The 24,778-nt window shown below is 49.7% G+C and overlaps 1 protein-coding gene across 1 annotated transcript in view; it reads left to right on the top strand.

Annotated features, from left to right (window-relative positions):
* The window catches only part of LOC145338612 (scavenger receptor cysteine-rich type 1 protein M130-like), a 70,049-nt gene that overhangs the window by 18,061 nt on the left and 27,210 nt on the right, over positions 1 to 24,778 (top strand). Inside the window, exons 8-12 of the mRNA XM_080182991.1 lie at positions 9,030 to 9,335; positions 13,484 to 13,789; positions 14,847 to 15,161; positions 20,459 to 20,764; positions 23,775 to 24,080. Of these exons, the coding sequence (XP_080039117.1) occupies positions 9,030 to 9,335; positions 13,484 to 13,789; positions 14,847 to 15,161; positions 20,459 to 20,764; positions 23,775 to 24,080 (1,539 nt within the window). The remainder of the gene's footprint in view (positions 1 to 9,029; positions 9,336 to 13,483; positions 13,790 to 14,846; positions 15,162 to 20,458; positions 20,765 to 23,774; positions 24,081 to 24,778) is intronic.

The following is a 24,778-nucleotide window of genomic DNA, read 5'->3' as shown; positions in this document are numbered from 1 at the left end:
GGGGGGTCTGAACGTACCCACTGTCCAAAAAAGTGTCATAAAAACATAAGAAATAGGAGCAGGAGTCGGCCATCTTGCCCTTCGAGCCTGCCCCGCCATTCAATAAGATCATGGCTGATCTGTCGTGGCTCAGTTCCACATTCCCACCCTCTCCCCATAACCCTTAATCCCCTCTCTTATCAAAAACCCATCAACCCGCATCTTAAAAATATTTAGCGAGGCAGCCTCCACCACTTCAACGGGCAGAGAATTCCAGAGATTCACCACCCTTTGAGTGAAGAAGTTCCTCCTCAACTCCGTTCTAAACCGCCCCCCCCCCTTTATCTTGAGGCTGTGCCCCCTAGTCCTACTGTCCTTTCTGAGTGGGAAGAGTCTCTCCACCTCTATCCTATCCATCCCATTCATCGTCTTATACGTCTCTATGAGTCTTGGGTCACTGCCAGGAAGAGGGGAAAGAAGCAGTTGGGGGGACAATCCCCTGGGGCTGTTCCCCTCCAAAATAGGTTTTCGGTCCTGGAGGCTACAGTTGAGGAGGAATCAACTGGGGATAGCCAAAGGGGGCAGGTCTCTGGGGGTGAGCCTAGTGTGAAAGCTCAGGTGGTTAGGGGATGTAAAAGATTGGGCCTCGTGATTGGGGACTCCACAGTTAGGGGGACGGATAGGAGAGTCGGAAGTAATGGTAGGGACTCGGGGCTGGTGTGTTGCCTACCAGGGGCTGGGGTCCGGGATGTATCGGAAAGGGTATTCAGGACTCTTAGGGGAGAGGGAGATCAACCCCAAGTTATAGTTCATGTGGGGACACATGACATAGGGAGGTTAAGGGAAGGGGATATTAAGAAGAGATTTATGGAGTTGGGGTGGAAGCTAAAGGCCAAGTCTGATAGAATGGTTATCTCCGGACTCTTGCCTGCGCCACGGGATAGTTTAGAGAGGAATAGAGAGAGGGAAAGTTTGAACTCGTGGCTGAGGGGTTGGTGCAGGAGGGAGGGGTTCAGGTTCTTGAGCAATTGGGGCTCATTCTGGGGAAGGTGGGACCTCTATAAGAGTGATGGTCTGCACCTGAACCAGAGGGGGACCAATATCCTGGGGGGTAAATTTGCAAAGGCTATGCAGGGAGGTTTAAACTGATTCGGAGGGGGGGTGGGATCCTGAGTAGAGGGGGTGAAAGTGAGGGGGGCATAGATGGGGACTGCAATGCACGGCATCGTGGGGGTGGGGCGGAGCAGGGTTTGAAATGCGTATACTTTAATGCGAGGAGTATTCGCAATAAAGTGGATGAACTTGCCGCGTGGATCAGTACCTGGGACTTTGATGTTGTGGCCATTTCAGAGACATGAATAGAGCAGGGTCAGGAATGGTTGTTGCAGGTTCCGGGGTTCAAATGCTTTAGTCGGAGTAGAGAAGGAGGTAGAAGGGGGGGGAGGGGTAGCATTATTGGTCAGGGATTGTATCACAGTGTCAGAGAGGAAGTTTGATGAGGACTTGTCTGTTGAGGTAGTATGGGCGGAGATTAGAAATAGGAGAGGAGAGGTCACCCTGTTGGGAGTCTTTTATAGACCTCTTAAAAGTTCTAGAGAGGTTGAGGAAAGGATTGCGGAGACGATCCTGGTTAGGAGTAAAAGTAATAGGGTAATTGTTATGGGGGACTTTAACTTTACTAATATTGATTGGAATTGTTATAGCTCTAGCTCGTTAGAGGGGTCAGTTTTTGTACAAAGCGTGCAGGAAGGTTTTTTGAGTCAGTGTGTAGATAGGCCAACTAGAGGTGAGGCTATATTGGATTTGGTGCTGGGAAATGAGCCAGACCAGGTGCTAGACTTGGAAGTTGGTGAGCATTTCGGTGATAGTGACCACAATTCGGTTACGTTCACCTTAGTGATGGAAAGGGATAGGCATGAACCTTGGGCCAGTAGTTTTAGCTGGGGGATGGGTAATTATGAGGCCATTAGGAGAGAATTAGGAAGCATAGGTTGGACTAGGAGATTACAGGGGCTGGGAACGTCCGAAATGTGGAGCTTTTTCAAGGAGCAGCTACTGCGAGTCCGTGATAGGTATGTCCCTGTCAGGCAAGGAGGAATTGGTAGGGCTAGGGAACCGTGGTGCACTAAAAAAGTTGATTCGTTGGTTAAAAAGAAAAAGGAGGCTTATGATCGGATGAGATTTGAGGGCTCGGGTAGTGCACTAGAAAACTTTAGATTGGCTAGGAGGGAGTTGAAGAGTGAGTTAAGAAGGGCTAAAAGAGGACATGAGAAGACTTTGGCTGATAGGATTGAGGAGAATCCTAAGGCGTTCTATAGGTATGTCAAGAACAGAAGGCTGGTTAGGGCAAGATTAGGGCCAGTTATAGACAGCAGAGGGAAGTTATGTGTGGAACCGGAGGAGATTGGAGAGGCATTGAACCAATATTTCTCTTCGGTGTTCACGCAGGGGGCAAGGATATAGCTGAGGAGGACACTGGGTTGCAGGGGAGTAGAATAGGCAGTATTACAGTTGATAAGGAGGATGTGCTGGATATTCTTGAGGGTTTGAAAATCGATAAGTCCCCTGGTCCGGATGGGATCTACCCTAGGATCCTCTGGGAGGCAAGAGAAGTGATTGCAGAGCCTCTGGCTCTGATCTTCAGGTCGTCGTTGGTCTCTGGTATAGTACCGGAAGATTGGAGGTTAGCGAATGTTGTCCCATTGTTTAAGAAGGGGAACAGAGACTTCCCCGGGAATTAAAGACCGGTGAGTCTCACTACTGTTGTGGGCAAGGTTCTAGAAAAAAATATTCGGGATAGGATTTATAGTTATTTGGAGAGTAATGAATTGATTGGAGATAGTCAGCATGGTTTTGTGGCGGGTAGGTCGTGCCTTACTAACCTTATTGAATTTTTTGAGAAAGTGACCAAAGAGGTGGATGGGGGTAAGGCAGTGGACGTGGTATATATGGATTTTAGTAAGGCGTTTGATAAGGTTCACCATGGTAGGTTTCTGCAGAAAATGCAGATGTATGGGATTGAGGGTAATCTAGGAAATTGGATCAGGAATTGGCTAGCAGATAGGAGACAGAGGGTGGTGGTTGATGGTAAATATTCGTCATGGAGTTCGGTTACGAGTGGTGTGCCTCAGGGATCTGTTTTGGGGCCACTGCTGTTTGTAATTTTTATTAATGATCTGGATGAGGGTATAGTTGGGTGGATTAGTAAATTTGCTGATGACACCAAAGTCGGAGGTGTGGTAGATTGTGAGGAAGGGTGTCATAGTTTGCAGGAAGACTTGGACAGGTTGCAGAGCTGGGCCGAGAGGTGGCGGTTGGAGTTTAATGCGGAGAAGTGTGAGGTAATTCACTGTGGAAGGAATAACAGATGTGTTGAGTATAGGGCTAACGGGAGGACTCTGAATAGTGTGGATGAACAGAGGGATCTAGGTGTATGTGTATATAGATCCCTGAAAGTTGGGAATCAAGTAGATAGGGTTGTTAAGAAGGCATACGGTGTCTTGGCGTTTATTGGTAGGGGGATTGAATTTCGGAGTCGCAGCGTCATGTTGCAACTGTACAAAACTCTGGTGCGGCCGCACTTGGAGTACTGTGTGCAGTTCTGGTCCCCACATTACAGGAAGGATGTGGAGGCTTTGGAGATGGTGCAGAGGAGGTTTACCAGGATGTTGCCTGGTACGGAGGGGAGGTCCTATGAGGAGAGACTGAGGGATTTGGGGTTGTTTTCGCTGGAAAGAAGGCGGCTAAGAGGGGATCTTATTGTAACATATAAGATGATTAGTGGTTTAGATAGGGTGGACAGTGATAGCCTTTTTTCTCGGATGGAGAAAGCTAGCACGAGGGGGCATGGCTTTAAATTAAGGGGTGGTAGTTATAGGACGGATGTCAGGGGTAGGTTCTTTACCCAAAGGGTGGTGAGGGATTGGAATACCCTGCCTGCTGCAGTTGTAAATGCGCCTAGTTTGGGGGCGTTTAATAGATCCGTGGATAGGTTTATGGATGGAAAGGGATTGGTTTAGGTTAGAGGGTCATTGCTTTTTTAACTGGTTGGCGCAACATCGTGGGCCGAAGGGCCTGTTCTGCGCTGTAATGTTCTATGTTCTACGTTCAATGAGATCTCCCCTCATTCTTCTAAACTCTAACGAGTACAAGCCTAGTTTATTCAGCCTCTCCTCATAGCTCAACCCCCTCAACTCCGGAATCAGCCTAGTAAACCTCCTCTGCACTCCCTCCAAGGCCAAAATATCCTTGTGTAAGTGCGGCAAACAAAACTGCACACAGTACTCCAGCTGTGGCCTCACCAATGCCCTATACAGCTGCAGCAAGACCTCCCTACTTTTATATTCAATCCCCGTCGCTATGAAGGCCAGCATCCCATTCGCCTTCCTGACCACCTGCTGCACCTGCAGGCTGGGTTTTTGCGACTCATGCACAAGGACCCCGAGGTCCCTCTGCACCGTCGCCTGCTGCAGTTTTTCACCAGGTAAGTAATAGTCCTTCCTACCATTATTCCTACCAAAGTGGACCACCTCGCACTTGCCAACATTAAATTCCATTTGCCATTTCCTGGCCCATTCGCCCAGCCTATCTAGATCCTTCTGTAGACTCTCCGCACCCTCCACACGCTTTGCCATGTCCCATTCAAGCCCCCCTCTGCCCTTTCCCTGTAACCCTGATATCCTCCTGAACTGCACACTTGGTATTCAGAGACAATTTAGCATGGCCAATCCAACTAAGCCACACTTCTTCAGACATAACGGGCAATTTTAACACAACCAATCTGGCAGTTCGATATACGGCGTCAGGAGGCTTAGGGATTGTGAGGAGACAAAAGTCGGAGAAATCTCCTGACCCGGGAACAATCGTAACCCAGTTGCTGTGGGAGCGAAGTGGGGGATCGCAGTGCCCCCGACACCGTGTTTCATCCCCCCTCAGGCCACAGAGGACGTGGAAGAGGGCAAAACCACGGTGAACGCCACTCCCCGCTTTTAGAAGGCTGGTAGAAGCGAAACAGCGAATTGCAGGCCAGAGAACATTACATCAGTGGGTCGCTAAGCAGTTAGCGAATGAATGAGATAACTAATTTCCAAAAAAAGAGTTTAATTAGGTCTATCCGGTATGGATTTGCCAGTGGGATGGGAGGGTTAACAAATTTGATACAGTTTATTTCTCTTTATTCGAAAATATTAGAATGTTTTGATGAGGTAAGAACATTGGACAAAGAACAACACAGCGCAGGAAAAAGGCCCTTTCGCCCAACGAGCCTGCGCCGCCATCTTAACATTGTGAGTTCCCTTTTCCAAACATGACCTTTGTCTACGCTTATGGCACTCCGCATCGGAAACCAGTTTGAGGGGAGACTAATTTAGGGACAATTTGTTACACCAATCAGCCTACGAGCACATCTTTGGGGTGTGGGAGGAAACCGGAGCACCCGGAGAAAACCCACGCAAGCACGGGGAGAATGCGCAAACTCCCACAGACACCGGCCCAAATCCATGTGTCTGCACAGCCATCAGTGATAGTCACTGAGCTGTCGTCTTGCCCAGTATCTGGTCCATTTTAAGCACACACTAACGCTGCGAAGTACTAGGCAACTCTCGAAACATCATCCAAGAGCAGCCCTGGTGCGACCCATCGCGTGTATGACCCTCGTTGGACAACAAGGCGGACTGATATGGATTGGAGAAAAGCCTTTGGCATGTCCTTGCATGGGGAACTGAATGAAACGGTAGAATGACATGGGAAACGTTGCTATCAGAAACTGTTGGCAAGTGTGAGGTGGTCCACTTTGGTAGGAATAATGGTAGGAAGGACTATTACTTACGTGGCGAAAAACTGCAGCAGGCAACAGCGCAGAGGGACCTCGGGGTCCTTGTGCATGAGTCGCAAAAACCCAGCCTGCGGGTGCAGCAGGTGGTCAGGAAGGCGAATGGGATGCTGGCCTTCATAGCGAGGGGGATTGAATATAAAAGTAGGGAGTTCCTGCTGCGGCTGTATAGGGCATTGGTGAGGCCACAGCTGGAGTACCGTGTGCAGTTTTGGGCGCCGTACTTACACAAGGATATTTTGGCCTTGGAGGGAGTGCAGAGGAGGTTTACTAGGCTGATACCGGAGTTGAGGGGGTTGAGCTATGAGGAGAAGCTGAATAAACTAGACTTGTACTGGTTAGAGTTTAGAAGAATGAGGGGAGATCTCATTGAGACGTATAAGATGATGAATGGGATGGATAGGATAGAGGTGGAGAGACTCTTCCCGCTCAGAAAGGATAGTAGGACTAGGGGGCACAGCCTCAAGATAAAGGGGGGTGCGGTTTAGAACGGAGTTGAGGAGGAACTTCTTCACTCAAAGGGTGGTGAATCTCTGGAATTCTCTGCCCGTTGAAGTGGTGGAGGCTGCCTCGCTAAATATTTTTAAGACGCGGGTTGATGGGTTTTTGATAAGAGAGGGGATTAAGGGTTCTGGGGAGAGTGCGGGAAAGTGGAACTGAGCCACGACAGATCAGCCATGATCTTATTGAATGGCGGGGCAGGCTCGAAGGGCTAGATGGCCTACTCCTGCTCCTATTTCTTATGTTCTTATTTGCCCACTTGCGAATCCGTGTGTTTCAACGAGATCACCTCCTGTTCCAAATTCCGGTGAATAGAGCCCCAGCACGTTTAAACCTTCTCTCGAAAGGTTGAGAGGCGACCTTAGAGAAGTTTACAAAATGTTGAGAGGAATAGATAGGGTGGACTCTCAGAGGCTATTTCCCCGGGTTGAAATGGTCGCTACGAGAGAACACAGATTTAAGGTGCAGGGAGGGAAGTTCAGAAGTGATGTTAGGGGTAAGTTTTTCTCTCAGAGGGTGGTGAGTGAATGGAATCGGCTGCCGTCAGTGGTGGTGGAGGCGAACTCGCTGGGGTCTTTTAAAAGACTTCTGGATGAGTATATGGGGTTTAATGAGATTGAGGGTTATAGATAGGTCTGTAGGTTGGTAGGTGTTGATGTGATCGGCGCAACTCGTGGGCCGAAGGGCCTGTTTGTGCTGTAGTGTTCTATGTTCTATGTTCTATATGTTATCGCTGCATTCCAGTGATGAACTGGGTGAACTTTCTTGTTTCGGAAGTGCCCCAAATGATGTGGGGTTTCCCTTAAGGAAAAGGTAGAAGGCCCGCATCAATATTCTGGGCGAGTTCTGCCCAGTAGCTTGTACGGTTTTATAAACAAGACCAACACATCACGGCAAACAGGCCATTCGGCCCAACCAACCTGTCCCGGCCCTTGGCCCGTGTCTGTGCATCGCAGGGTTTGTTGTGGAGGGCAGTTGAGAGTAGACAAATATTGTTGTGGTCCTGGGATCGCACGTAGGCTAAACCGGATGAGGAAAGTTGATTGCCTTCCCTCGACAATAAGAGGATTTTATTCTACGACAAACAACGACATTTCCGTGGCCACCAGTAGATTTTCAATCCCAGATTTTTTTTTCTTGGATTCGAATTCCATCTTCTGACACGGTGGAATTCGAACCTGGGACATTAACTGAGTTTCCAGATTGATCGACTAGGAATAAACCTACTGGGAGATCACGTTTGCTCCCGTAGCTTCAGAATGGGTATTCAATGCAATTAAGAACATAAGAACATAAGAAATAGGAGCAGGAGTAGGCCATCTAGCCCCTCGAGCCTGCCCCGCCATTCAATAAGATCATGGCTGATCTGTCGCTGCTCAGTTCCACTTTCCCGCCCTCTCCCCATAACCCTTAATCCCCTCTCTTATCAAAAACCCATCAACCCGCATCTTAAAAATATTTAGCGAGGCAGCCTCCACCACTTCAACGGGCAGAGAATTCCAGAGATTCACCACCCTTTGAGTGAAGAAGTTCCCCCTCAACTCCGTTCTAAACCGCCCCCCCCCCTTTATCTTGAGGCTGTGCCCCCTAGTCCTACTGTCCTTTCTGAGCGGGAAGAGTCTCTCCACCTCTATCCTATCCATCCCATTCACAATCTTATACATCTCAATGAGATCTCCCCTCATTCTTCTAAACTCTAACGAGTGCAAGCCTAACGAGTACAATTGGTTCAGTGGAGACTCTGGAGAGAGTGCAGAGGAAGTTTACCAGGATGTTGCCTGGTATGGAAGGTTATGAGGAAAGATTGGACAAACTGGGGCTCTTTTCCCTTGAAAGACGGCGACTGAGGGGGGATCTAATAGAGGTATGTAAGATTATGAAGGGTATAGATAGAGTAAACAGAGGTAAGCTATTTCCTATAATAGAGTGTCACAGGACAAGGAGCCACGGGCTTAAGGTGAGGGGGGAGAGGTACAACACAGATATTAGAGGGAGGTTTTTCACACAGAGGGTAGTGGGGGTATGGAATGCTCTGCCAAGTAAGGTGGTGGAGGCAAACACGCTAGAATCCTTTAAGAGTAACTTAGACAGGCACATGAGTGGATTGGAGATGGGTGGATATCGGAGATTGTTTTAAATAAGGGTCATTAGCATTGGGGCGTCCCTGGTAATGTAAATGGGTATAGTATGATAATAATGTTTTTTCTCTTTTCATTCACAGGTTTTAAGTCGGTCCACCTCGTGTCCAACGAGGGGCATACACGCGATGGGTCGTACTGGGGCTGCTCTTGGTTGCTCGAGATTGGCCTAGTACTTCATGTCGTTAGTGTGTGCCTAAACTGGACCAGATACTGGGCAAGACGACAGCTCAGTGACTATCACTGATTGCTGTGCAGACACATGGATTTGGGCCGGTGTCTGTGGGAGTTTGCGCATTCTCCCCGTGCTTGCGTGGGTTTTCTCCGGGTGCTCCGGTTTCCTCCCAGACCCCAAAGATGTGCTCTTAGGCTGATTGGCAGGAATAAATTGTGCCTAAATTAGTTTTCCCTCAATGTGGATGGCCATAAGCAATAGATAAGGGTGGAGAGGGTGGTGTTGAGATGGCGGTGTGGGCTCGTTGGGCCGAAGGGCCTGTTTCCCGGGCTGTTTTTGTTCATTTTTTTTTGGTTGATCTTGCTCAGAAATCTCCACCTTTATTTTGTGTTTGCTCCATTCCCAGAACAACCGCTGAGGCCAGCCATCTCCGTGTTCCGCTCTCCCAGCGTCTTCATGCGTGGCGAGAACGTGACCGTCCAGTGTGACATTCCCAGTTTCTACGCCGGGAGCCGCATGTTTCTGTACAGAGTGGGCAAGAGGAGCCCCGTGCTGTCACTGGCCATCCCGGAGAACGATAAATCGCTGAACTTCACGATCGTGGATATCCAGAGCCACCAGAGCGGGAATTACACCTGCAACTTTGACATGGATGTGTCGGAGTTGGTCTTCACCTCGGAGCAGAGCGATCAGCAGACCATCACAGTCAAAGGTCAGGAGTGGGCAAAGCTTTCGGAGCGAGGGGTTAATGGCGCGAATCCTCCCCCCCCCCCCCCCCCCCCCCGCCCACTACGCCAAATTCGTCCACAAGATAGCGGTACACCATAATCCAAATCGTACACAAATCAAGGAGGTATTCCCCCCAATCAAACCAGTTCCATTTAGTCACTACGATGAACAAGTTCCAACTTACAACTTCGAAGCAACTTCCAAGAGCAGAACTCGCACGACCCACCGCGTGTATCCCCCTTGTTGGACAACAAGGCGGACCGAATCACCTGTGGGTGTAAAATAAGACATCAATAAACATATACAGCTTATACAGACATTTATGGAAGATCCCCAGAAGCTCAAACGTATGAGACAAGTGAGCCATAAAATCCGTTGGGCGGTCCCAAGGAATCCATTGATTCCCAGGAATGTCCTGAGGCTCTTGATCCTTATTTAGAACAGTCTCCTGTACCCCTCCATCTCTACTCTGCTCATGTGTCTATCTAGGTAAGCCTTAAACAACTCTAGCATGCCTGCCTCCAGCACCCTACTTGGCAGTGCATTCCAGGCCCCCACAACCCTCTGGGTGAAAAACCTCCCTCTAACATCCGAATTATACCTCAACCCCCTCTCCCCTAAGCCCGAGGCCCCTCGTAATGTACCATATGGAAGCTCATTTCTCCGTTTGTCTAGTTCATTTCGAACATAAGAACATAAGAAATAGGAGCAGGAGTAGGCCATCTAGCCCTTCGAGCCTGCCCCGCCATTCAATAAGATCATGGCTGATCTGTTGTGGCTCAGTTCCACATTCCCGCCCTCTCCCCATAACCCTTAATCCCCTCGCTTATCAAAAACCCATCAACCCGCGTCTTAAAAATATTGAGCGAGGCAGCCTCCACCACTTCAACGGGCAGAGAATTCCAGAGATTCACCACCCTTTGAGTGAAGAAGTTCCTCCTCAACTCCGTTCTAAACCGCCCCCCCCCCCTTTATCTTGAGGCTGTGCCCCCTAGTCCTACTGTCCTTTCTGAGCGGGAAGAGTCTCTCCACCCCTATCCTATCCATCCCATTCATCATCTTATACGTCTCAATGAGATCTCCCCTCATTCTTCTAAACTCTAACGAGTACAAGCCTAGTTTATTCAGCCTCTCCTCATAGCTCAACCCCCTCAACTCCGGTATCAGCCTACAAAACCTCCTCTGCACTCCCCCCAAGGCCAAAATATCCTTGCGTAAGTACGGCGCCCAAAACTGCACACAGTACTCCAGCTGCGGCCTCACCAATGCCCTATACAGCTGCAGCAAGACCTCCCTACTTTTATATTCAATCCCCCTCGCTATGAAGGCCAGCATCCCATTCGCCTTCCTGACCACCTGCTGCACCTGCAAGCTGGGTTTTTGCGACTCATGCACAAGGACCCCGAGGTCCCTCTGCACCGTCGGCTGCTGCAGTTTTTCTCCACTTAAGTAATAATCCTTCCTACCATTATTTCTACCAAAGTGGACCACCTCACTCTTGCCAACATTAAATTCCATTTGCCAGTTCCTGGCCCATTCGCCCAGCCTATCTAGATCCTTCTGCAGACTCTCCACACCCTCCGCACAATTTGCCGTTCCACCAACCTTGGTGTCATCGGCAAATTTCGACACCATACACTCGGTTCCCTCCTCCAGATCATCTATATAAATGGTAAATAGCTGAGGCCCCAGCACCGACCCCTGGGGCACTCCACTAGTCACCAACCGCCAATCCGAATAGCACCCATTGACCCCCACTCTCTGCCTCCTATTTGACAACCAACCCCCTATCCACGCTAACACCCTACCCCCAACTCCATGCCCCCTGACCTTCTGCAGTAACCTCTTGTGCAGCACCTTATCAAACGCCTTCTGAAAATCCAGAAAGACCACATCCACCGGCTCTCCTCTATCCACCGCCCTAGACACATCCTCATAGAACTCCAGTAAATTTGTCAGACACGACTTCCCTTTAACGAAACCGTGCTGCGTCTGCCCTATCAAGCAGTTCCCCTCAAGATGCCTCGCTATTTCCTCCTTGATGACGGATTCTAACATTTCACCTACCACAGACGTTAAACTAACCGGCCTATAATTCCCCGCCTTTTGCCTGGCACCCTTCTTAAACAACGGCGTAACATTAGCCGCTTTCCAATCTTCCGGCACTTCCCCGGAATCCAGCGACGTCTGGAAAATAACCACCAAGGCATCCACTATCACCTCCGCCATTTCTTTCATAAACTTTCACTACGTTGAGGAAATATATTTCTCTCCATCTCAATCGTAAATCTTTTAGTCCATATCCTTCTAGTCTGCCAGTTGCTCTACAAACTCCGTCACTCCAAACCCCTCGGGTATCATGAATTAACTCTTACCAAATTCGCACCCCTCTCGATTATTACTGGGGCAGATCAGCGTGCGAGTAGGCACTTGGCAATGCCAATGGCACAAGTCTGGTGGTATGGGTTCGCTCGCCCACCTCAGGGGCGTCTGATCGGATTGACAATCGATCCTGATTCGGAATCGGAAATCCTAGCCACGGGGACAAGGAAACTGAATCAACTCAGGAAAATCGTCGACAGCTAAGTAGGGGAGTCCTACCCCGTTGAATCAATTTGTTCAGAATTAATTGTTTGCATGAATTATTGTGTAATTCCACTGCGTTGAGTTACATCAATCTGGTTTCCAATGTGGAGCGCCATTAGCATAGACAAGGGTCATGGGTGGAAGAGGGGACTCACAATGTTAAGATGGCGGCGTGGGCTCGTTGGGCCAACGGGCCTGTTTCCCGTGCTGGGTTGTTCTTTGTTCTCTGTTCACGCTGACATAGTGACTCCAAGTACGGAAACAGGCCCTTCGGCCCAACTTGTCCATTTTGTTTTTAACTCCTAAACTAGCCCCAATTGCCTGCACTTGGCCCATATCCCTCTACGATGGGTAACATCGATGGGTAACATCGTAGTCTTGGAACAACCTAAATGTTTTTGAAACGATAGGTTGAGGGAGCTGGGTCTCTTCTCCCTGGAGAGACGGAGGCTGAGGGGTGACCTGATTGAGGTTTATAAGATGTTGAGAGGAATAGATAGGGTGGATTCTCGGAGGCTGAAATGGTCGATACGAGAGGACACAGGTTTAAGGTGCTGGGGAGCAAGTACAGAGGAGATGTTAGGGGTAAGTTTTTACCCACTCAGAGGGTGGTGAGTGAATGGAGTCTGCAGCTGTGTAGGGCACTGGTGAGGCCGCAGCTGGAGTACTGTGTGCAGTTTTGGGCACCGCACTTACGCAAGGATATTTTGGCCTTGGAGGGAGTGCAGAGGAGGTTTACTAGGCTGATACAGGAGTTGAGGGGGTTGAACTATGAGGAGAGGCTGAATAGATTAGGCTTGTACTCGTTAGAGTTTAGAAGAATGAGGGGAGATCTCATTGAGACGTATAAGATGATGAATGGGATGGATAGGATAGAGGTGGAGAGACTCTTCCCGCTCAGAAAGGACAGTAGGACTAGGGGGCACAGCCTCAAGATAAAGTGGGGGGGGGGGGCGGTTTAGAACGGAGTTGAGGAGGAACTTCTTCACTCAAAGGGTGGAGAATCTCTGGAATTCTCTGCCCGTTGAAGTGGTGGAGGCTGCCTCGCTAAATATTTTTAAGACGTGGGTTGATGGGTTTTTGATAAGTGAGGGGATTAAGGGTTATGGGGAGAGGGCGGGAATGTGGAACTGAGCCACGACAGATCAGCCATGATCTTATTGAATGGCGGGGCAGGCTCGAAGGGCTAGATGGCCTACTCCTGCTCCTATTTCTTATGTTCTTAAGGTGCTGGGAAGCAAGTACAGAGGAGATGTTAGGGGTAAGTTTCTCACTCAGAGGGTGGTGAGTGAGTGGAATCGGCTGCCGTCGGTGGTGGAGGCGAACTCGCTGGGGTCTTTTAAGAGACTTCTGGATGAGTATGTGGGATTTAATGGGATTGGGGGTTATAGATAGGCCTGTGGGTAGGGATAGGAACTTGTGCTGAAGTGTTCTATGTTCTGAACCTTATGTTATAAACGGCAGGTTCTTTATCTAACTGTCGCGCCTTCTCCCTCTCTGAGATAAATGGACAAACACTTTGATTGCGTTTGTTCACATTTACAGATGAACCCCCAGAGCCACAGCTGTCGGCCGAGCACCCTCAGGCTCAGTTCCTCCCTGGTCACGTTGTCAGTCTCCTGTGCAGAGCCCCACGGTATTTCTCCGTCATGACTTATTACTTGTACAAGGACAACGGCAAGACGCTGGTCGGTTCGACGCCAGCTGCCGTCCAGGATAAACCTGCGCAGTTCAAACTGACAGTGGAGGGCAAGAAAGACGATGGTGCGTACACGTGTCAGTACGAAATGAAGACCTCGGGACAGCTCTACAACTCCTCGCATAGTGACCCCCTGAAAATATCTGTGACCGGTAAGTACGTAAAATACTCCACTTTTCACTAAATAGCATCAAGATTAAAACAAAAATCTTTGGTACATACACACACACGCCTATAAATTTCATCAAATTGAGAAACTCTTTAATAAAGTACATGGATTGTTTTGAGGTTTTATAAATAAAAGCATATCCCCCCTCCAAAAAAAACGGAGATTATGAGTAACGGTCTTTGCAGTTTTGGGCGCCGTACTTACGCAAGGATATTTTGGCCTTGGAGGGAGTGCAGAGGAGGTTTACTAGGCTGACAACGGAGTTGAGGGGGCTGAGCTATGAGGAGAGGCTGAATAAACTCGGCTTGTACTCGTTGGAGTTTAGAAGGATGAGGGGAGGTCTCATTGAGACGTATAAGGTGATGAATGGGATGGATAGGATAGAGGTGGAGAGACTCTTCCCGCTCAGAAAGGACAGTAGGACTAGAGGGCACAGCCTCAAGATAAAGGGGGGGCGGTTTAGAACGGAGTTGAGGAGGAACTTCTTCACTCAAAGGGTGGTGAATCTCTGGAATTCTCTGCCCGTTGAAGTGGTGGAGGCTGCCTCGCTAAATATTTTTAAGACGCGGGTTGATGGGTTTTTGATAAGCGAGGGGATTAAGGGTTATGGGGAGAGGGCGGGAAAGTGGAACTGAGCCACAGTAAAAAGTCTGACAACACCAGGTTTTAGTCCAACCGATTTATTTGATAGTAAACGCCCAAGCTATCGGGTTAGTCCCTTCGTCAGGTGAAACACAGTCCAACGCCGGCACATCAGAACTGAGCCACGACAGATCAGCCATGATCTTATTGAATGGCGGGGCAGGCTCGAGGGGCTAGATGGCCGACTCCTGCTCCTATTTCTTATGTTCTTATCAGCTTGTTGGCCTGTGTTTGCTGTCGTGTTCTCTGTTCGATGTATTAGCTGTGCAGAGAGAATAGGCGAACGCAAGATTACAAGGAGAGACTGGATCACCTGCGATACGAGCGTGTAACATAATATAATATCTGTAGAAAGGGGAAATTGGGAGAGTTTTCTGACATCCTGCTGTTCTTTGCAGCCGATATCAAATTGCGCCTGGCCAATGGACCGGACCCGTGCTCGGGGAGAATCGAAGGCTACGCCAACGGGACCTGGGGCACCGTCTGTGACATCCAGTGGGACCTACACGACGCCGAGGTGGTCTGCCGCCAGCTGCGCTGCGGGTTTGTGCGCTCGGCGACGCACAGCGGCCACTTTGGCGAGGGGAGCGGCCGCACCTGGGGCAGCATGGTCAACTGCAACGGCTCGGAGCCCTTCCTGTGGGCCTGCTACTTTGAGCTCGCCAGCCCAAACTCGTGCCCCATGAGGAACGACGCCGGCGTCATTTGCTCGGGTAGGTGGATGCCGAGGTGGGCGCGACGGAGGGTGTTCCGTCGCTGGCGTATTCGCTTCTCAGCAGACATGGGTCTAGACTGGGCGCGTCGTAGTTGGCGCAATGGTGGAACGTGGAAGGTAGAACCCGTACAGTGCAGAAACAGGCCCATCGGCCCATGGAGTCTGCACCGTCCACAATCCGGCCCAGGCCATATCCCCATACCCCCGACACATTTACCAGGACACTACACACCCCAGGACACGGGCAATTTTAACCCAGCCGTGATGGGAATTCACGGGATTGGGAGTTACAGATAGTTCTACGGCTCGGTAGGTAGGGATGTGACCGACGCAACTTGTGGGCCGAGGGGCCTGTTTGTGCTGTAGTGTTCTATGTTATAATAAGAACATAAGAAATAGGAGCAGGAGTCAGCCATCTAGCCCCTCGAGCCTGCCCCACCATTCAATAAGATCATGGCTGATCTGTCGTGGCTCAGTTCCACATTCCCGCCCTCTCCCCAGAACCCTTAATCCCCTCTCTCATCAAAAACCCATCAACCCGCGTCTTAAAAATATTTAGCGAGGCAGCCTCCACCACTTCAACGGGCAGAGAATTCCAGAGATTCACCACCCTTTGAGTGAAGAAGTTCCTCCTCAACTCCGTTCTAAACCGCCCCCCCTTTATCTTGAGGCTGTGCCCTCTAGTCCTACTATCCTTTCTGAGCGGGAAGAGTCTCTCCACCTCTGTCCTATCCATCCCATTCATCATCTTATACGTCTCAATGAGATCTCCCCTCATTCTTCTAAACTCTAACGAGTACAAGCCTAGTTTATTCAGCCTCTCCTCATAGCTCAACCCCCTCAACTCCAGTATCAGCCTAGTAAACCTCCTCTGCACTCCCTGCAACGCCAAAATATCTTTGTGCAGGTGCGGCGCCCAAAACTGCACACAGTACTCCAGCTGAGGCCTCACCAATGCCCTATACAGCTGCAGCAAGACCTCCCTACTTTTATATTCAATCCCCCTCGCTATGAAGGCCAGCATCCCATTCGCCTTCCTGACCACCTGCTGCACCTGCAAGCTGGGTTTTTGCGACTCATGCACAAGGACCCCGAGGTCCCTCTGCACCGTCGGCTGCTGCAGTTTTTCGCCACGTAAGTAATAATCCTTCCTACCATTATTCCTACCAAAGTAATCAACCTGACCCGCACATCTTTGGACTGTGGGTGGAAACAGGAGCGCCCGGTGGAAACCCACGCAGACACGGGGAGAATGTGCAAACTCCACAGCAGACAGTGACCCGAGCCAGGGATTGAACCCGGGTCCCTGGAGCCGTAAAGCAGCAGTGCTAACCCACTGTGCCACCCCAATATAACTGTGCGCCGTTCGGCCTGTATTTGCTGGTAACTTTTGGCACGCCCAGTAAAAGTGATTTGTGTTTCCATAACATCTCACTTCTCTCAAATTGCGAGTCTTTGGATTCTCGACCTGCACTTTCTTGCAATGGATGCCAAGGAATTGGGTACGTCCGATAGAGCAGCTAACCCTAACCCTAACGTGTCCCATTTCGGGATTGTCCCATAGTTCAACCAACCTACACATTTTTGAAACAATTCATCATGGTCAAACCCCACAACTTGAACAACTTTTTTTCTTCCGCATGGATGTCGGTCACCAGTGGAGTGCCCCAGGGATCTGTTCTAGGACCCTTGCTGTTTGTCATTTTCATAAATGACCTGGATGGGGAAGTGGAGGGATGGGTTAGTAAGTTTGCCGATGACACGAAGGTTGGTGGTGTTGTGGATGGTCTGGAGGGATGTCAGAAGTTGCAGCGAGACATAGATAGGATGCAGGACTGGGCGGAGAAGTGGCAGATGGACTTCAACGCGGATAAATGTGTAGTGGTCCATTTTGGCAGGACCAATGGGATTCAGGAGTACACTATCAAGGGTAGGAGTCTTAGCAGTGTTGAGGAGCAGAAGGATCTTGGGGTCCGGGTCCACAGGACTCTTAAATCGGCCTCGCAGGTGGAGGATGTGGCCAAGAAGGCGTATGGTGTACTGGCCTTCATTAATCGAGGGATCGAGTTTAGGAGTCGGGAGGTAATGCTGCAACTTTATAGGACCCTGGTCAGACCCCACTTGGAGTACTGTGCGCAGTTCTGGTCGCCTCACTACAGGAAGGATGTGGAAGCTATTGAAAGGGTACAGAGGAGATTTACAAGGATGTTGCCTGGACTGGGAGGCATGCCTTATGAAGTTAGGTTGAGGGAGCTGGGACTCTTCTCCCTGGAGACACGAAGGTTGAGAGGCGACCTGATAGAGGTTTATAAAATGTTGAGAGGAATAGATAGGGTGGATTCTCGGAGGCTATTTCCCAGGGCTGAAATGGTCACTACGAGAGGACACAGATTTAAGGTGCTGGGGAGCAGGTACAGAGGAGATGTCAGGGGTAAGTTTTTCACTCAGAGGGTGGTGAGTGAGTGGAATCGGCTGCTGTCGGTGGTGGTGGAGGTGAACTCGCTGGGGTCTTTTAAAAGACTTCTGGATGAGTACATGGGATCTAATGGGATTGGGAGTTACAGATAGTTCTATGGCTTGGTAGATATAGATGTGATCGGCGCAACGTGTGGGCTGAAGGGCCTGTTTGTGCTGTAGTGTTCTATGTTCTATGGGTGAGATGGGTATCGAAGGATATCTGCCAACTGCAGTACAAGCTTTCTTGTTAAATAAAGAGCGACATAGAACATAGAACATTCCAGAGCAGTCCAGGCCCTTCGGCCCCTCGATGTTGCGCCGACCAGTGGAACCAATCTAATGACCCTCTAACCTAAACTATTCCGATCTTATCCATATGCCTATCCACTGGCCATTCGAACGCCCTTAAAGTTGGCGAGTCCACAACTGCTGCAGGCAGGGCATTCCACGCCCTTACTATCCTCTGAGTAAAGAACCTACCTCTGACATCCGTCCTATAATTACCCCCCCTCAATTTAAAGCCATGTCCCCTCGTGTTAGCCGTCACCATCCGAGGTAAAAGGCTCTCACCCGATCTAATCCTCTGATCATCTTGTCTGCCTCAATCAGGTCACTTCGTAACCTTCTTCTCTCCAATGAAAATAACCTCAAGTCCCTCAGCCTTTCCTCATAAGACCTTCCCACCATACCAGGCAACATCCTGGTAAACCTCCTCTGCACCCTTTCCAATGCCTCCACATCTTTCTTATAATGCGGCGACCAGAACTGTACGCAATACTCCAAGTGCGGCCGCACCAGAGTTTTGTACAGTTGGAACATGACCTCACGGCTCCGAAATTCAATCCGTCTCCCAATAAAAGCTAACACACCGTACGCCTTCTTAACAACCTTATCAACCTGGGTGCCAACTTTCAGGGAGCTATGCACATGTACCCCGAGATCTCTCTGCTCGTCAACACTACTAAGAGTCCTTCCATTAGCCCTATATTCTGTACTCCTGTTACTCTTACCAAAGTGAATCACCTCACACTTTTCCGTATTAAACTCCATCTGCCACCTCTCGGCCCAGCTCTGCAGCTTATCTACGTCCCAACACGGAAAGTTTCGGTGAAGCTGCTGTTTCCACGCAGTTCATCTCGATGACGTTACGACAATGTTCCTGAGAGTGAGGCAGGAGGAGATGCAGAGAGAAAAAGAGAGAGTGTGTGTGAGAGAGAGAAAGGGGAACGGGGTATATACGCGGTGCAGGCGACTCGGGCAGGCAAACAGATATTGCCGGTATGGAACAGAGACGGAATGGGGAGGGGGAGAGCGGCAGATATTGTGTGACGGAGGAAGGAGTGCAGGCAAAGTTATTTCGTCTGTCAGAGAGAAAGGGAGAGGCTGAGAAAGACAGGGGGTGCGAGAAAGGGCGCGACGCAGAGAAAGGAGAGAAAAGGTTTTTAACAGCTCATTAACCGTCTGAAGGTACAATCTCATTCCTCCTCCATGGGAACACCATACACCGCGCCTGTCAATCGCTACTCAGCTTCTGGAATACACATTGCGCTGGAATTGGAAAAACCCGGGATCTGGAAGCTTTATCTGTCATCGGAATCAACTGATATTGGAATCATTCCTGTGAAATATAACACAACAAAAAAAATCCACAAATTTACCAATTAGACACGGTGTCCCCTGCGACCTGTAGCTTTGGCTGCTAACCACTTTATTGGTCAGATTAGCGTTGCACGCCATGCATTGGACTCCATCTACGGAAGCCTGCATGTGGGACGCCAGGTAGATCATAGAACACTACAGCACAAACAGGCCCTTCGGCCCACAAGTTGCGCCGATCACATTCATACCCACCAATCCATACACCTATCTATAACCCCCAATCCCATAAAACTCCATATACTCATCCAGAAGTCTTTTAAAAGACCCCAGCGAGTTCGCCTCCACCACCACTGACGGCAGCCGATTCCATTCACTTACCACCCTCTGAGTGAGAAACTTACCCCTAACATCTCCTCTGTACCTGCACCCCAGCACCTTAAACCTGTGTCCTCTCGTAGCGACCATTTCAGCCCTGGGAAATAGCCTCCGAGAATCCACCCTATCTATTCCTCTCAACATTTTATAAACCTCTATCAGGTCACCTCTCAACCTTCGTCTCTCCAGGGAGAAGAGACCCAGCTCCCTCAACCTATCTTCATAAGGCATGCCTCCCAATCCAGGCAACATCCTTGTAAATCTCCTCTGCACCCTCTCAATAGCTTCCACATCCTTCCTGTAGTGAGGCGACCAGAACTGCGCACAGTACTCCAAGTGGGGCCTGACAAGGGTCTTATAAAGTTGCAGCATTACCTCCCGACTCCTAAACTCAATCCTTCGATTAATGAAGGCCAGTACACCATACGCCTTCTTGACCACATCCTCCACCTGCGAGGCCGATTTAAGAGTCCTATGGACCCGGACCCCAAGATCATTCTGCTCCTCAACACTGCTAAGACTCCTACCCTTGATAGTGTACTCCTGCATCCCATTGGTTTTGCCAAAATGGACCACTACACATTTATCTGCGTTGAAGTCCATCTGCCACTTCTCTGCCCAGTCTTGCATCCCAAAGTGTCGCAGAGCAGTGGGGCGTGGATCGTTCATTGTTTCAGGGATAGAATTTGTTCCCTGCTCACGTTCTGTTGCTGCCAGTGAGACAGGAGCGTTTGGCGCTGAGTCAAATCTCCAGTAACCAAAGCAGGACTGGAAATCCCAACTGTAGGCGTTGGCAGGGACCCTGGGCCCATTACTGAACCCTAAGCACTGGAGGGGGGTTAATCTTTCACCTTTAACTTTCAGATACGCCCCTGAAACCACAGATTAGCCTGCTGAGAACAACAGGCGAGTACTCTCAAGGCGAGAACATCAGCATCCAGTGCAACACTCCTTCGTTCTACCTGGGGGCAACTTTCTACCTCTACAAAGTTGGCCAGGACACTCACGTAACCTCGGCCAAAGCGGCAACCACGTCCGGCTCTGTCACTTTTAACCTGGCGGAGATTAACACCGGCCAGGAGGGTTATTACGTCTGCAGGTACCAGCTGGAGAGAGACGGGAGGAATTACACGTCCGACCAGAGCGACCAAGTGAAGGTCATTGTGATAGGTGAGTGGATGGGGGGGTGAGGGGAATGCAGCGTGGGAGGGGGGAAGGGGAGGGGTGCCTGTGGCGGCCTGGTCAAAAAAAAGCAACAGGCAAGTGTAGAACATTGAAAAAGGAGGCATTTTCGCTCATGGGGTCATGAGCAGCTCTCTGAAAGTGCCTCCCAGACAGGCCCAACTCTCCTCTCCCCCATTATCCACATTGTCCAAAATCAATCTAACCTACACATATTTCAACGCCAACGTACAATTTCCCAGGTCCCATCTGCTGAGCCATTAGATCTTCAGATATTAGTAACCGTTTTACCATTGCCCAGTCCGCCAAAATTTCACATCCTAATTTAGTACGTTAACGCCATCAAAATTAAGGATCTTTGAACACTGAGGAACAATTTAGCATGACCAATGCAACTAATTTGGGCGACATGGTAGCACAGTGGGTTAGCACTGCTGCTTCACAGCTCCAGGGTCTTGGGTTCGATTCCCGGCTCAGGACACTGACTGTGCGGAGTTTGCGCATTCTCCCCGTGTCCGCGTGGGTTTCCTCCGGGTGCTCCGGTTTCCTTCCACACTCCAAAGATGCGCGGGTTAGGTTGATTGGCCGTGCTAAGAAATTGCCCCTTGGTGCCCAGGGATGTGTAGGTTACAGGGGATTAGAGGGTGGGATATGGGGGTAGGGGGCTGGGTGGGATTGTGTTCGGTGCAGACTCGATGGGCTGAAGGGTCTCTCTCTGCACTGTAGGGTTCTATGAAATAATCTGCGCGTATTTGGGAAACAAAAGGGAAATTTTGGCGTGATATATCCATCTAACAGGCACATCTCTCTCCACAATGTTGGTTACCTGGGCATTGTTGGGATGGAGAATGCAGAACAATGTGTTCTCCTGGTTGGTATCGAACCTTCTGACTACGCCATTGGATCCCAATCATCCAGGCAAATGCAGAATATTCCATCACATTCCTGACACACGTCCTTTCGGAAGTTCGGGAGAATGTGGAAAATCAGGTGGTGGAGATTTCCTCATCGATTTCGCAGGCCACAGTCTGCACAGAGCTGATCCAATCCTGTTCCGTCTCGTTGCTAATCCGCAGGTTGTTGATAGTGGCGGCTGTGGTGTTCTGTGCTGGGCGGTGGGGCAACAGTGCCCAGAGGCGGCATTGCAATGGAATGTCCAGAGCAGTTGGTTACATTTTGACCTGACGGGTGAGAATACTCATTCTCGCTTGTAGCTGGAGTACTGTGTGCCATTTTGGTCACCGCACTTGCGGGAGGATATATTGGCCTTGGAGGGAGCGCAGAGACAGTTCATACCGGAGATGAGGGGGTTGGACTATGAAGAGAGAATGAATAGACTGGGTCTGTACTCATTAGAGTTTAGAAGGATGAGGGGGGATCTTATAGAGACGTATAAGATAATGAAGGGGATGGATAGGGTAGAGGTAGAGAGATTCTTCCCGCTTAGAAAGGACAGCAGGACTAGAGGGCACAGCCTCAAGATAAGGGGGGGGGGGGGGTGCGCAGTTTAGATCAGAGTTGAGGAGGAACTTCTTCACTCAAAGGGTGGTGAATCTCTGGAATTCTCTGCCCGTTGAAGTGGTGGAGGCTACCTCGCTAAATATATTTAAGTCACGGGTAGATAGGTTTCTGATAGACAGGGGAATTAAGGGGAGAAAGCGGGAAAGTGGACCTGATCCACTTCAGATCAGCCATGATCTTATTGAATGGCGGGGCAGGCTCGAAGGGCTCGATGGCCGACTCCTGCTCCTATTTCTTATGTTCTTATTGTGACGTCAGGACAGGGTGTTGCCTAGATAATGTTTCAGACCAACACAGGGTGCCTCGAGAATATGTAACATAAGAAATAGGAGCAGGAGTCGGCCATCTAGCCCTTCGAGCCTGCCCCGCCATTCAATAAGATCATGGCTGATCTGAAGTGGATCAGTTCCACTTTCCTGCTTTCTCCCCTTAATTCTCCTGTCTATCAGAAACCTATCTACCCGTGACTTAAATATATTTAGCGAGGCAGCCTCCACCACTTCAACGGCCAGAGAATTCCAGAGATTCACCACCCTTAGAGTGAAGAAGTTCCTCCTCAACTCTGTTCTAAACTGCACCCCCCCCCCTTTATCTTGAGGCTGTGCCCTCTAGTCCTGCTATCCATTCTGAGCGGGAAGAATCTCTCCACCTCTACCCTATCCATCCCCTTCATTATCTTATACATCTCTATAAGATCCCCCCTCATCGTTCTAAACTCCGAGTACAGACCCAGTCTATTCATTCTCTCTTCATAGTCCAACCCCCTCATCTCCGGTATGAACTGTCTCTGCGCTCCCTCCAAGGCCAATATATCCTCCCGCAAGTGCGGCGACCAAAACTACACACAGTACTCCAGCTACAAGCGAGAATGAGTATTCTCACCAGTCAGGTCAAAATGTAACCAACTGCTCTGGACATTCCATTGCAATGTCGCCTCTGGGCACTGTTGCCCCACCGCCCAGCACAGAACACCACAGCCGCCACTATCAACGACCTGCGGATTAGCAACGAGACGGAACGGGATTGGATCAGCTCTGTGCAGACTGTGGCCTGCGAAATCGATGAGGAGATCTCCACCACCTGATTTTCCACATTCTCCCGAACTTCTGAAAGGACGTGTGTCAGGAATGTGATGGAATATTCTGCATTTGCCTGGACGATTGGGATCCAACGGCACTCAGAAAGTTCGATACCAACCAGGAGAACACATTGTTCTGCATTGTCCATCCCAACAATGCCCGGGTAACCAACATGTTTGGACCTTGATGTGTGGAGATGTGTAGGGGAGGGAGCTTGGTAGGTGCGTGAAGGGAAAGGGCAGTGGGAGAAAGCTTTTCTTTTGCAGAAGTATCAATAGTGAAATAATTTTCCATTCCCCACATTTATTAAATGGTATAACTGCTAAATTAGTGGTGTGTTTGGACAAGGACAAATAGACAAATCATAGCTCCCATTTTAACTCTGCTCTTTTTTCAAGATAAGCCGCCAAAACCTTCCATCGAACTTCTGCGAGCGAGCGGGGAGTTTTCCATCGGTGAAACGGCCAGTGTCCGGTGCTCGGCTCAGGAAGCCTATTCTGGTGTCATATTCGTCCTGTCCAAAGTGCAGGGCAACACCCTCACCACGTCAGCTGTCGCAAAGGCAGCAGGCTTCTCCACTGTCCTGCATCTGAAAGACATTAGCTCCAAGGACCAGGGGGATTACTTCTGCGTGTACCAGATCAAGAGGTCAGGGAAAATATACAACTCCACGCAGAGCGACCGTAAGCAGTTGCGAGTTACGGGTGAGTGTCACACACGTCTGTGAAGCAACACAAACTTTTGGGAGGACGAGTGCAATGTAGAACTGATGTTTCATAGAATGATAAACATAAGAACATAAGAAATAGGAGCAGGAGTAGGCCATCTAGCCCTTCGAGCCTGCCCCGCCATTCAATAAGATCATGGCTGATCTGTCGTGGCTCAGTTCCACATTCTCACCCTCTCCCCATAACCCTTAATCCCCTCTCTTATCAAAAACCCATCAACCCGCGTCTTAATAATATTTAGCGAGGCAGCCTCCACCACTTCAACGGGCAGAGAATTCCAGAGATTCACCACCCTTTGAGTGAAGAAGTTCCTCTTCAACTCCATTGTTTGCTGGAGCAGACGAGTGAGGGAGCAGAGAGACAGAGAAGAAAGTACCTGTTAAAATCTGTTTAAATAAGTTTAAAGCACTTTTGTAGTAAGAACTTACCTTGTAGAACTGTTTAAATCATTTAAAAGCATTTTTGCGGGCTTTTTCTATCTATCGCTTTAAGAATTCTGAGGGAGTGGATAGCAGGGAGTTGTGGGGGAGCAGACTTTAAAACAGCGCCAGGTTTAAAAGGAGGCCTGGTGTAGACAGCGGGCAGCGTCGGAGCGGGCAGCGGAGTGAGTGGGAAGCAGAGTGAGATATTGGGGCTTAGGATCAAAAGTGCTGGAGAGAAAAAGGGCCAAGTAA

This window comes from Carcharhinus amblyrhynchos, unplaced genomic scaffold (assembly GCF_965287045.1).
Source record: "Carcharhinus amblyrhynchos unplaced genomic scaffold, sCarAmb.v2.hapA chromosome_108, whole genome shotgun sequence".
Lineage (NCBI taxonomy): Eukaryota > Metazoa > Chordata > Chondrichthyes > Carcharhiniformes > Carcharhinidae > Carcharhinus > Carcharhinus amblyrhynchos.
Note: the sequence above shows the minus strand (reverse complement) of the source record. Positions and strands in the feature narration are given on the sequence as shown.